We start from the raw sequence: 14,520 nt of genomic DNA on the forward strand, positions 1-14,520 counted from the left end.
CAATATGGATTTGTATAAATTTTAACCATATTGTGGTTATGCATCTTTGGCAAGAAAACCCCAGAAGTGATGTCATGTCTTCTGCATCATATTAGAATCTACATATGTATGTTTATCCCCTTAATGGTGAATAATAATAGCTTTGAGTAGTTAAGATAGTGTCCACTATGTTTCTCCACTACTACCATTTTCCTTTTGTAATTAATAAGGAACGTGTGGGGAAATACTTTAATACCATAATCTATTCTCCAAATTTACAAAATGTTTTTGGTATCCATTGAAGATTCTTGCCTGAATTACAGAAATGATTGTAAAATGATTTTTCTTTCATTCCCAGCACATTTGTTAGTTGGCATTTGCTGTAAGAGCTTTCTTTTATCATTTAAGAATATGTATTATTGGTATGAATTAATTTTTTTTTTAATTGAAAGTATTACAATCCATTTCTGTGCTCTATTTAACCAATAAGTACCCTGTCAAACTGACTTCTGTACATTTCTTTTCTTGAGTGCTTGCTTCTGGTACAGTACGATGTTCCAGATTTTATGTTTTGTAACCCAATCTTAGAATCAGCCATTTCTCCAAGTAGACATGTTTCTTTTCAAGGAGAATGATATTTGGAAATAACGTTAGATGTGCTTATTGTTACTGGGGTGGCATTGCTTCTAGGGCCTTTTAGGAGACAAAGATAGGAAGTAAATTCACACATCATGAATGCACACTAACACCTCCAATTGCAATCTAACATTACAGAATTTTTCCTTGTCTTCCTCACTTCATGTTTATATCTCTTCTCCTTGGGGCACCTGGGTGGCTTAGTCTGTTAAGCGTCCGACTTCAGCTCAGGTCATGATCTCACGGTTTGTGAGTTTGGGCCCCTCATCAAGCTCACACATTAAAAAATCTTTTTATATCTCTCTTCTCCCACAGTGAGGATATCAGTATATTACTCATTTGCTTAATCTGACAGTATACACATTATATTTTCAGAATTGCTACACCCATACCCTCACAACAAAAGTAGAATATTCTTTTGCAGCCTTTTATCTTTACTGAAGTATTTTTTTTTAATGTTTATTTTTGACAGAGAGAGAGACAGCGCATGAGCGGGGGAGGGGCAGAGAGAGGGAGACACAGAATCCAAAGCAGGCTTCAGGCTCCGAGCTGTCAGCACAGAGCCCGACACGGGGCTTGAACCCACGAGCTGTGAGATCATGACCTGAGGCGAAGTCAGATGCTCAACCGACTGAGCCACCCAGGTGCCCCTAGACTGAAGTATTTAATCAAAGTATTGTATTCAAGAGTTATGTACATCCCTCTTTTCATTCTGTGTGATTAATCATTTGAAATAGAATTTGGGTTGTTACTTATATTCAATTTTAGGGTTTTATCTGTCATTTATTTAATTTTACTTTTTGTATATGTTAGGATTTAAAGGGTTCCAAAGTCAAAACTCTACAGAATTCTCTTTCAACTCATTTCCACCCATCCCTACAGGAAGTCAGTTTCATTATTTCTGATTATTCTCTCTCTCCCTCCCTCCCTCTTCCTCTCCCCCTCTCTCCATCTCTTTCTCCCTCTCTCCCTCTCTCCTTCTCTTCCTGTCTCTGTCTCTCCACACACATACACACATAATCTAGTGTGTATATATATGTATGCATGCATGCATATTTTTTAAATTGGAACTGAAATTTATTGAAATTAATTGAAAGTACTGAAAAAACATTCTAGGAATCAAGGGGGCATCTACCCTGAGAGGCCACTTTAGCGGGGGCCAAATGATCTGTTCCTCTTGTCCCTGAACAGAATGACGTAATAAAGTACAGTAATACTTCCCTGAGCATGAGTTCCCATTGACACAAAAATTTGGTTTACACAGAATTCTTCCCACATGATATGAGAATCAGCACCTGATATACCGGTTGGTAGTATTTAAAAAAAGAAGGGGCCCCTGGGGGGGTTGTGCTGAGAGCTCACAGCCTGGAGCCTGCTTTGGATTCTGTGTCTCCCTCTCTCTCTGCCCCTCCTCCACTTGCACTCTGCTCTCTCTGTCTCTCAAAAACAATAAGACATTAAAAAATTTGTTTCAATAAAAAAAATAACGAGTTTGGGAAGTTCGAAGCAGAAAAAGCAAACGAAGAATATAGGTGCGGCCCCACCTCCAACAAAGTGTGGGGAAGAGAAAACCTGAATGCAGAATTTCCCTCCTGTTCCGGTTAAGTAGGCATAATGGTAAGAAGGTGAACTTGGGAATCAGCAAATCATAAAACATCCAAGTTCTAAAAGTTGAAAGGCATTAAACATTTGGTTTTGAAAACCAATTGAATATTGCTTATTATTGAGGATTTAAAATTACCATTGGTAGGGGCGCCTGGGTGGCTCAGTCAGTTGAGTATCTGACTTCGGCTCAGGTCATGATCTCACAGTTTGTGGGTTCAAACCCCGCATTGGGCTCTGTTCTGACAGCTCAGAGCCTGGAGCCTGCTTCAGATTCTGTGTCTCCCTCTCTCTTTGCCCCTCCCCTGCTTGTGCTCTGTCTCTGTCTCTCAAATAACGTTAAAAAAAATTTTTTTTTTAATTACCATTGGTACAATGCTATTGATGGTGTGTATTTCATGTGTAATTATTTCATACATTATTTTGGTGGCTATGAAAAATATCTATGAGGACTTTTGCCATCGGGGTTCTTGTCTTTTTTTTGTCTAACAGCTCTAAGTTTTCCAACTATAGATTTTCTTATCATGGAGTTTTAGGATGAAAACCTGTTGCATAGCAGGCATTTTTCCTTTTAAGGAAACTAGCTTTCTCATTTCACAGCCACACCTTATTCAGCGGAGTGTTCACATAGGCTCACTGAGAAGACTTTCTAACTCCATCTTCAAATTCAAATATACTGAAGTTTGAATAATCTGTATCAGTGCCTGCATAAACTGTTACTGTCCAGAGTTGAATATGAGGAAATTCTTTTGAAGCCTTGGTCGAAAAATTCTACTGATGCTAGAAGTAACCAATTGTACTCTACAATTTGGTTGTATTTCAAACACAAGAAAGTGGTATTGTGGAATGTAACATTATAACATATATTAAAATAGTAATATATAAATATCAGAAAATACAGAAAATATATTTTATTCTTGTGCATGACTTCAAACGTTGACGTAGGTTTCACCATGATAGAAGTATACATCTTATATGAGATTCTACTTGGAAATTTTGGTCATTAGTTTTTAATTTAACAGAATCTATTATGGAAACAAAAATGTACATCCTTCTTTAAGAAGATATTGCAACTTTCAGTTTGAAAGAGAATCACACAAGAAAACAAAGATAATCCTATGGTAGTTTAATCCATACTTTATATTAAACCTATTATCTAGCAATTCAAGTGTCTACTATTTTGAGGTATCATAATTTGACGTTAAATTCTGTATTTAGCACGAAAGTACCGTAATATTTACTAACTTTCATTGTATTTGGTAAGAATTATAACCTCACATTTTATTGTTTTTAGAATTTTCTAAGACACATTAAATCTGAGAAAAATAAATAAATAGCAGATTAATGCCCACTAAATTTCTCTGTCATATCAAACAGATTTTTTTCATTGGCAAACTAATATTGCCAAACTAAACTTTGGCAAAACTAATATTGCCATTTTACGACTTTTAGATATTTCATAAAGTTTGTAGAGCATAAAGAAAATGAAAATGGCTCAGATCTGTTTCTAATTTACCAAGCAATGATTCTATCAGATTCTCCTACACTGAACATTCCACTCCATTGTAGAATTTTCTGTATGCCTACTTCGTTGTATATTGACATAATGTAAGAAGCGTGACTCGTCAAGGTTTTGAGAAAAAACCTCTCCAAGAAGTCCTACAGAGACAGGCAATTCTGAATCTCTCACTTGCACTATACTTTCCCAGTGAAGGTGAACATACCAGCTTCTCCTTTAGCTCTAAAACCACCAGTCATGTTTGTTTTTATGTGGTTTGTGCAATTGGTACAGAAGGATGATTAATTCCTATTGGCAATCTTTAAAATTCCAAGATCACAGAGAAATTTCAGCAATTTCAGCATCTTGTTTGGATACTTTTTACCTACGTGTTTATTTTATAAGTGATGCTTTGATAGAAGTAGTAGTACAAAATCAAGCTTCTTAGAAAAATTTTAGTTTGGCTAAACTTAATGTAATTCTTTCCCCCCAAAAAGATACATCTTAGTATGTTCTAATATTTACCTAAAGTTAGAGTTTTTCTTAGACATAGTAATTATTTAAAGATCTATAATAATTTCTGCAATTAATAGCCAAATATTTTTGCCTAAAGGGTAAGTAGAATTTCAAATGCTTATGCTATTATTGTATACTAATAACACTATGTGCTTTCTGAAATGCTTTGTGTATGCTTCCTCAAGATCTTCAAACTACCTCAGAAATAGAGTGCCAGATAGTCATTTATGTAAAAATTGTTTAATATTTACTAGGTCATTACAGAGCAGTTTGCATTTTAATTCTTATTACATTACATTTAGCATTAAGACAACAGTGGGTCAAGTCTGGCTTTTGTTGTTGAAGGTTCACTGGAGTAGAGTAATCACAACATGGTCATCTCGGCCTTGCCATAACATCTCTCCTTCGAAGTCAACCAGTCCATGCTTCCTGGCACGCATAAGAATGCCCACTACTTTATCTGAAATACGAACGTATCTGTCAAAGAGGTCTCCAAAAGTAACCTGAATCTTGCCATCTCGTCTGTGGTGGGCCATCGTGCGGATGATGAAGCACATGTCCATGATCTCTCGGTAGATGTGCTCCTCAGCTCGCTTGGCCCTTTCTGCAGTTTTGGTTCCCTCCTTGGGACGGCCATAGCCTTCATCTCCCTTGTGCAGGCGGGTGGACATGGCCAGCTCGTAATCAAATTCCTCACTGAAAGGATTGAGCTTCTGTGTCTGTATGTGTTCGTCAGCCCATTGTTGCCATCTCCCTTTCAGGTTGTCCACTTGGCTGTATTTCCGCTGGGCCTTGCAGCTGAGTTTCTCTGTAAATCTATTTGCCCTAAAAGGTAGAGAGGGTGAAGGATCAAGACACTGATATTTAACATCCAAGTGTTGTTTTCTCTTTGCACTTCCTACCCATACGCATCTTAACGTAAGTCTAATTTTTTCACTATAAACAAAATATAATCACAATACAAAAAATTAGAAATGAAAGAAGAAAAATTAGAACGGTCACACCTTTGTTCTTTATTATTATTTTTTTTCAAGGATAGTTGACAACCACCATTGTTCTTATTTTGGTATACCATAAAAAGTATTAAACTCTATTTCAGGGAAAAAGCTTCCTTACACAAATATAATGTAAATATGTGTGTCTTAACGTTGTATGTTAGTAACATTTTAGAACTGGAATCATATGAATATATTAAGAGAAACCACTTTGTATAGGAATTCAGGAACCAGTTATTTTCCCAAAACAAGGCTTATTATACATATAGCACACATATATTGTACTACTTACTTATGTATATATGTTCATATATGGATTTTTAGGAGAGTGTATTTATACTAGTATCAATGATGTGCCACGAATTTTGGAATATCAAGTTGTATAGGTAGAAGACAATAGGTAGCAATTGTAACGTTTATCGAATACTTGGTGCTGGCATTCTTGCAAACACTTTTTATTAACATTCCTATGATCATTCTAGGAGATTGGTACTACTAATCTCTCTCCACAGATGAGGAAACTGAGGTCAGAGGGGTTAAGCAACTTGCTTAAAGACACAAAACTGTTAAGTGATAGTGCTGGGATTTGAACCAGGTCTGTGTGTCACTACTGTGAAACACTGCCCTAAACCAGTGGCAAAGGCAGTATTCAAATACCAACTGTCTGAGGCTAAAGTCAATATCCTTCCCACCGTGCAGTGATGGTACTCATCATGGGGGGTACAGTGTCTAATAAGTAGATGATTTATGTTTCAGATGTGTGTGTCTTCTCCTTGCAATTTGGAATGCATTTTCTTGTGATTAAAAAACAGCATTGGAAAGCGTAGACCAGTAGTATCGTGAAGGTGCAGGCCCAATTTTAAAATAGGTAGTTTATCTTTAAAGGATATCTCTGTCTTTTCTGTATCTCCAGTCTCCTAGACTCTTTTCTCCTAGGTCTCTTTGTCTTCACAAGGAAACTCTCGGACTGTCTAAAAGTCAGAGATTTGTATTCCTCATTGTCACGAGTGACCCGCCCTTCCTTCTCTCCACTCCCCAAGCGCCCTTATGTCTGGAAGCACTGGGATGGGTGCTGTAGAGCCTCACTGAAGTTGCTGGCGTGAACCGCAGGCCTGAGCTAAGTGGCCCCTCCTATCCAAGCTCTCACAACTCTCTCTTCAAAACCCAGCTACAGGTCAGATGTGAGTATTCCTCACTGTCCAGTCTCACTTCCTGAAATCTGGTTATCCCAATGCAGGAAACTCCCAGATGTGGGTAGGGAGACACAGGTTACTTCTAGCAGCATAGTTTTCAAGAGAGGAATAACAACCACTAGATGGCGAACTTTCACTAATCCCCATGCTTTGTGTGTTCAAAACTATGTTTGCTGCATTCAGTTTCTTTATTAAAACAGAGCCAAAACTAGGGATATGCTGATACGTATAACACTGTTATTCTTTGTAGCCGTGTGGACAAAAGTATATGACAAAGTTAATCTGGCAAAAGCACATAAAAACAGTACACACAAAGTATATAATAAAGTTAATCAGGAAAAAGCACACAAAAACTGTATACACAATTATTGCAATTTTTAAAAATCACATATGTGTGGAAAAGTGCTAGGAATTACACCACACTGAAATGGAATGGATTTCCCTCAGCCCCCTGGTCCTCACCATCACCTGCCTCTCCATAGACTATCCCTGTTCAACTTCCCAGAGTATGGACTGCTGGATCTTGTTATCAAATGAGAGCAAACATTAGAACCTCCCCTTAGAACCATGGCAATCCATGACAGTCATAGTCTTCAATAACAAGCCCAAAGCCGTCCTAACATATAACCAAAGCTCACACCTGATTTCAGACTGGGTCATCCTGCTAGAGAAGAGACTTGAAACGTCTCAGAAGAAAGTGAAGAGTAGCATCATTTGTTAACTCCTACAAATGTTTCTCAAGCATCAACTGTACTTCTGTCCTATATAAGAAAATGTAATACAGTAGTCCACCCCTTATTCATGGTTTCAGTTACCCGCCGGCAACCCCAGTCTGGGAGCACAGGAGCTTCCTTCTAATGAGTCATCGGAAGGTTAGCAGTAGCCTAACACTACATCACGGTGCCATCATTCACCTCATTTTATCATCTCACGTAGTCACAGAAGAGTGAATACGGAACAGGAAGATATTTTGAGAGACCACATTCATATAACTTTTATTATACTACATGGTTAGAATTGTTCTATTGTGGTTAATGTCTTTACTGTGCTTAATTTTGTAAATTAAGCTTTATCATAGATATGTACGTATAGGAAAAAAAATATAGTATATGTAAGTACTTTCTGCAGTTTTCAGTATCCACTAGAGGTCTTAGAATGTATCCCCCACACGTAAGGAGGGGACTCCTGTACATCTTCCCTGTCAGGTGCTTTTGGGCACTTCGGCATCCTTTATTAAAGTAGCTATGACACCTGGTGTGTGTCAGATACTGTTTTAGGTACTCACTGGATATTCAATAATGAAAAAAAAAGACAATAAATAATCACTGAAAGATATTCATGAAAATAATGAGACTAATACAAATTTGAGTATATGGTAAAATTCTAACTATATAAAATGTGTACACATCAAGATGAAGAAATCATTAGCGTGTGCATAATTGAAAATAACTGTTAGTATTCAGATCCAGTTTTTTTTTTCATTTTTTTAAAAATCATCTTTCATGTTGGCATCATGTTGATTTTGTAATTTAAAGAAAGGGAAAAAAAGGAAAATACTCAAATTGACATCCAAAGCTAACTTGTTCAAACTGTGTGTTATATGAGTCTCTGATTCCTTGATGTGGGTTTTTTTCCCCTCTAATTTTCAACTCTGTGTCTTTAGGGATAGGGTTGATGTTGGTGAGGTAATAAATCTCTGAGGAAGTGAAGCATTTATCTTCTAAAAAAGCACCTCCTAATTCTTAATGCCCATTTGTTATATTGTCAAATTGTAATTCCCAATAATCGGACAGAAGGAAAGCAAAGAAATTGGTCCAATAAGGAAGAATTAGAAAATAGGCAGGTTATAAAAGATGAAGTCCTAAGAGAAAATATACCTTAACGAGGTACCTTACCTTAATTGTCTTTATCTTATAAACGTTCTGTATTGTTATTGTATTTCCAATTTTAAAAAAGCCTGAAAGTATCATGTTTAAATCAGGATTAGAAAATGTTATGCCTTGAATATCCTCTTGGTCAATGAATATAAGAAACAATATACTCGCTTATCCTGTTTTTGTTTTCAAGTAACAATGAGAATAATAGTTTAGATTGAGCTTCAGAAGTACAATCTAGTATAAGTTTATAGAAAGCAAAGCAATATTCAAAGACTGACATCACACCCATATTTAGGATAGTAATATTTAATCTAAACTTGCCTTCTTAGTTTCATTCTTAGTAAACAAAGTTTCTTACAATCAACAAGTATTTCCCTGGTCCCATTATGTGCAAAAGTAACTAATTCTACTAGACATTCTAAGCATTCTCATTGGAAAGTGTACATTCTTTCACTGAAATAAATTCTGAAATTTATTTATCTGTCAGCTTTAAAAATGACATCAGTTCGAGGGTTCCTTTCTTCTGTGAATGGGATATTCAGCAATATAATGAGAATATAGGAACCAACTGTATCATAGGTTTTATCATTTTGGAGTAACAATTATATGGGTAAGTTATTAAATATGAATAAACCCCATGGGAAATAAAAGTCTTGAAAGGCATATTTCAAGTCTTGAAAGGCATATTTCTGACACTAGAAACACTCTGGTAGGTGGCCTTCACCTGCACCACCAAATGATGCTTCAAAACGCCGTTGGGCTTGGAGGTGAAGTTTTCTGGTCTAAGTCTTGGATCTGCCTGAAGAAAGCAGAGATCTGCTCTCATTGCCCCACTGCAGAGTGTGACTCTCCTGCAGCCGAGGGGGCATCTCTCCTCTTAGCACAGCAACATTTCTCTGTCAGGAAAGCAAATAATTCCTTTCCGACTTCCCCGGGAAAGTGTTGCCAAGAATTTGCTCCTCTGTAAATTGATTCGCTTACTCCTCTCCACAGGAAGTGTAGCCAGTTTGATTAAGGGAAGCATGCATTCACGGGGTCACATTTATCTCTTTCTGTCAGCAATCAGATTTGAGAGCCCGGCCTGTGATTCTTCTTGCAAATTGGCAACTGTCCTCAGCATCCATAGAAAGGGTTCCACGCTCTAGAATTGGGGTCAATAGCAGAAAGCCATACTTTGGCCTCTGTTTCTAATAAAACCCTTCAATATAGTTGTACCCAAACCTTACACTTTGGGTGTTATTAGGTTTCCATTAGTTAAGCTGACACTTTGCCTTCCATTTTATATCTTGAGTCTGTTCTCTACTGAGAGAATTGGTAGATTCTCACAGAATCAGTGGTTAAGAACATAAGCTCTGTCATCAACCTTCCCAACTTCATCACTTACCAACTCTATGATTTGGATACATTTCTTAATGTCTCTGTGTGTCAATTCCCTTATCTATAAAATGGCATTCTGATGCTCAATTTTTATTTTTGCTGAATGTAACTTGGCAGGGAGGATAAGTGGATATTTGGCACTTTTGTACAGGAGATCTCACCATTTTTGTATTGGTGAGGGATGCAATTCCTTTTGTCTAAAGGAGCTGGACCAAACAAGTCATGTAGCCGTACAATCAAAACACTCAGTATTTTAAAAATACGGCATAAAATAGAAACCATTTTCATAGGTTAGCAAAACTCTGTTAGTAAAGAATATCTCTACTTTTTACCAAATCTGACTTATTCATTTTTATTATCTATGAAACATCTTGACCACCAAGAAAATTCTTTCTACTTAATCCCTCATGATACATAATTTGCTCCCTATTGGTGGAAATGGGTAATTAATGGCGCTTAGGATTAAGTGAACAAAACCCCCCCTTCATATAGGCTTACTCAATAATGCCACACTCATTTCTCAAACAGTATTTGAGAGTCCCATCAGGCTTCTGCTGTAGTTTTCTGAGCACAGCTAGGATTACTGCTGACATTAAGAGATGCTGTCTCTGCATAAGACATTCTGGTATCCTATGTACTCCAAGACTGAGAGAAAGGAACCAAAGAAGGAATGAAGAGATTTAATCCCACTCTTCCACCCCAGCCCTGAGGACCAGTCTTCTAGTGTCCTGTAGGATTGGGATTACCATGGCTGGGCCTTCTTCTCTGCTTACAATGCATACAACTTATTCACGAGTTCCTCTGGGTCCACTGCTCTGCATATTAATATCAAAATAACTCTATGGCTTATGTCTTTTATTTAAGATGAGGACAGAGAGGATTTGCCAAAGTAACCATGATTCAAACCTAATTGTCTCTTATTCAAAGCTTATGCACCTTCCCATCACACTAAGAAGGTGTCCGTGTACATGTCTGACTTTAGGAACTTGTGAAGGGTCATGTATGCGAGTCCTCACTTCCAGGTGAAATAGTTTAGAGTCTAGTGAAGAGGGTGGGATTGGAAGCCAGATTGCCTACCTTCAAATCCCTTGGGCTGTACACTCTTATACAAATTTTCTACTATGTCTTTGTCTTATGCCCGCATCTATCAAATGTGGATGATAATTATACCTACCCCAGGAGAATATTATGAGGATGAAACGAATAAACATAAGAATACACATTGACAGGTGCCAAAGAAGAATACATGCCTGGGAGATCGATGCCAGCTGTCACGTTCCTACCTCTGGCCAATCCAAAGCGTGCTGACAGAAGATCTTCATTGTGTCATCCTCAGTCTTGATTCTGTTAGGTTCTAGTATTCCATTTCTAGCACATACACACCCACACCCAAAATCCACAAGGCCAGAATTAGACTGTGGTTCCATATGTTCTGGTAGAACAATTATATCTGATAACGAATTTCTGTATGAACATGAGTAGAACACAGATCCAGATCTCTTCACACATCCTCAAGGCCCCACCTGAGAGCACCGTGTCTGCTTTCAAAACATTGCATTTGGAGACAGGCACATCTCAGCTTTGTCACAAACTTGCTGGGTAAACTTTCCCTTCTGAACTTTAGTGCCCTGATCCCTAACATGGGATAATACCTGCCTCAGAAAAGGACAAAGCATGTAAAATACCCGTGGCACACATTAAATGCACGAGGGTTGTTACAATTATCTAGATGTGCCATTTCACTTTTCTTGAAAACATGGGATATTGTAGTCCTCTTTCAAAATGTCTTTCAAGTCACAATCTGTAAGACAGTTTTTTGTCAAACCAGGTAATCAGGTTTGTTCTTTACCTTATTTCATTAAATGTAAAAAGCACACCCACACATCTAATATTCCAAGAGGGAGTCCGTTGATCAGCATTCATCAGAGACTTTTCACATATTTTGATATTCTACATTTGTGGAGTGAGATATCCAGACTTTCTACTATGTGCAGGTGGAGTGTCTTGAAAGACAGCATGTCTTTTTTTTTTTTCTGTCTGAACAAATGTATCAGTTTGACTCAGCGTGTATGTCTGAGTGTGTAGGTATGTATATTTGAGATCTAAATGTTTTTGGATTGTGGTATTTTAATCACCTGGCTTTAGTAGCGTGTCTGTCTTTGTTTACCAACAGAACAAACTTTTTCTGAAACGTTGAAAAATTTCCAAATAATAGAATCTATATGAATAATAACAGCTTTTACATATGTGGCCGGTACTGTGCTAAGGGCCTGGCAGCCTTAATCTTGTTTACTTCTGCCAGTACAACAGACTTTATCCCCTAAGGTTACTGTTGCTATCATTTTACAAAGAAATGGGTTTAGAAAAATAAACAGTGTGTGTGCATGTGTTGAGAACATTTAAGATATACTCTCTTAGCCACTTTCAAGCATGTAACAGTGTTGTCAACTATAGTGGGGGCGGAGCTGGAACTTGAACTTGGGTCTGTCTGACTTCAGAGCCTACTCTGGAGTTAGATAGCAGCCTCCCCACCTGTTTACTGGGTCACAGAGACCTCTGCCTGGCAGGCACTCTCTAGGTAGATGTGTCTGCTGATAACACTACAGACTGGTTTGAGACCAGGGAAAGGTTTGCCCGCTGTACCAACAAGCACTGTTTCGGCAGAGAAATAAGTCAGTTTGTTACTCATCATAGAATGTATTTTAAAAAATGTACCCAAAGCAGACAACCTTCTCTGGTGGCTTTATCTTTGTTGAGGCTAAGACTTGAGTAGCCAGTTCAAAACAGAAAGCAGAAACAAAATAGTACAGGCCCTCGACCCCAAGGCCCATGTGTAGCTGGGCACTGCTCCTTTAGTCCCCACAGGACCTCACTGCCCGCCCAGTCTTTAAGATTCTCATTCTAAACTTGGTAGCATTTCCCTGCTCTCTCGGTCCCCATGGCTGGTCACGGCTCCAAGGCAGAGTAAGGAGCTGAAGGGGGCATTCACTTACTGGGAAGGCAAGGGGCGTTTGATTCTGATGGTGACCACCTGCTCTCCGTCCTGCTCGGGCCTTTCCTCGGTCTCCCCTCCGTAGCCGCTGTCCTCTGTGTCTATGCTATCACTCCGCCACTGGGGCTCATCCCGTCCCATCTCTTTCCAGCCTTTGGTCAGCTCGGACACCAGGTTGGCGCACTTTCTCCTCCGCGTCGGGGAGCCATGGCTCTGGAGGATTCTGTCAATGTCATCCTCTTGCCGCCCGGCTCCAGGCATGTCACCGTCCTTCTCGTACCTGTGGCTGAGGTGGCTGACATCCCCTCCTCTCTCGTAAGCTTTGCTGACAATTGTTTTGGTCACTTCTCTCCTTTTGATACGAGAGGCTTCAGCGGCTCCCTCTGGCTTTTGGGAGGGAGACTTCGGGGCGCTCTGAGCTTTCTGGCAGGAGGCGGGGTAGATCACTGGCTTAGGAGGTCGGGGTGCGTCCTGGGTCCCTCCCGGCTGCCAACCTGTGGGCTCTTGGGCCTGCCTGATGCTGTTCTCGTTTGCCCACTGCTGCCAGCCTCGGGCCAAGTTGATAACCAGGGTGGCTGTGCGGACCTTCCGGAGGGCACGCTTGGCTGGGCCCTCCTCTCTTCCCTTCTCTCCCAGAGCCATGCCACCCTTCTCTTCTCTGCCGGTAGCCCGGGCACTGGCTGAAGCGAATGTCCACCTGTGGAGTGCCTGAGATTTAAATAGAAGCAGGGTGTGGGGTGGGAAGAGTTTGGTGACCGTGGAAACTATGTGAAATATTTCTTGCCAAGATGTGGTGCCTTCCCCGCGATGGTGTGCTTTTTTTAAACCCTGACGTCTCCAGTTTCATCACGGCAGACGGACGTCTCTGCTGGTAAAGGACAGTGATACGCACTCCCTTTCTTCTCAAGTGCCAAGAGTGGAAATGACTAGGTTTGATCATGTGCTCAGCCCTATGTTCTTCTTGACCTTAAAATATGGTCCTACCATTTATAGCAGCGTAAAATATGTGCACAAATTGTTCTAGGAATATTATAGGCTTGTTCTCATTTAAATCTCAAAAGGGCTCTTGATTAGTCCCATTTTATAGAGAAGTACATTGAAATCTCACTTCCTACAGCTAATAATATCCGCGATTCAAACCCAGATCTGTCTGATTCAAAACTTGTGCTTTTTACTCTAGTTATCAAAGATCCTATTACCTTTTTCTTTTGTCTTCACCTCTATTTGATACAGACCTTATAATCACCTCCTCCAACCTTCATTTTCCAGATGAGAAAACCAAGGCCCAGGTAAGGGGGAGACAAAGGGCGGGTTTTCCAGTCCCAAGCTTGAATTGTTGTATAGACAGGTCATATTGATATATAAGACGATGGTCAAATTTTTGGTCCAATTTTTTTTTAAGCTTTAAATTAAGTCCTACACACACACACTGACTTTCGGAAATTATTATTACAAAAAATCTTTTCAAATATGTTGAAAAATATTTTGTTTCAAAAAAGATCATTTAAAGACAAAATAAGTGAACGCTATCAGAAGCAAACCCCGCATGACCTTTTGTTTTTAATAACATACCCTTCTTTAGGTTGATGTAGAAAAAGCCATGCATTCGATTCTCGGAACAAAGATTGAAATACAGTTTTTAAAAAAGGACTAGATAGATAGGTCATTTGGAGAGAAAAAGAACCAGATATGAAGTGTACTAAACCAGATAAAATGCTCAGAACTCAGCACTGAATAATTTCTTAAAGTAAGACAAATTGAATTTTTTCTCATACAATAGTCTATAGACTTCGGAACTGTATCCTTTCCTCTAATCAATATTGATTGAGAATTGCTGCCTAAGAGCATAAAAAAG

The 14,520-nt window shown here is 38.9% G+C and overlaps 1 protein-coding gene across 1 annotated transcript; it reads right to left on the reverse strand.

The window, feature by feature from the left end:
- Nucleotides 1–4,455: 4,455 nt before the first annotated feature.
- ABRA (actin binding Rho activating protein) lies at nt 4,456–13,409 on the reverse strand. Its single transcript, XM_060611145.3, has 2 exons — nt 12,667–13,409; nt 4,456–5,056 (listed from the first exon to the last, which is right to left on the reverse strand). Exons 1-2 carry the CDS (start codon nt 13,305–13,307, stop codon nt 4,579–4,581), a joined length of 1,119 nt encoding a protein of 372 aa, XP_060467128.1. The 5' UTR covers nt 13,308–13,409; the 3' UTR covers nt 4,456–4,578.
- Between the last annotated feature and the right edge of the window lie 1,111 nt (nt 13,410–14,520).

The sequence above is a fragment of the Panthera onca genome, chromosome F2 (genome assembly GCF_046562875.1).
Source record: "Panthera onca isolate mPanOnc1 chromosome F2, mPanOnc1 haplotype 2, whole genome shotgun sequence".
Taxonomy (NCBI): Eukaryota; Metazoa; Chordata; class Mammalia; order Carnivora; family Felidae; genus Panthera; species Panthera onca.

Bases quoted from the DNA above. Each gene is read 5' to 3' on its own strand.
- ABRA (XM_060611145.3), bottom strand. From the start codon at position 13,307: ATGGCTCTGGGAGAGAAGGGAAGAGAGGAGGGCCCAGCCAAGCGTGCC. The intron at 5,057-12,666 runs GTAAGTGAATGC...TCTACCTTTTAG, and splicing joins AAACGCCCCTTGCCTTCCCA to GGCAAATAGATTTACAGAGA.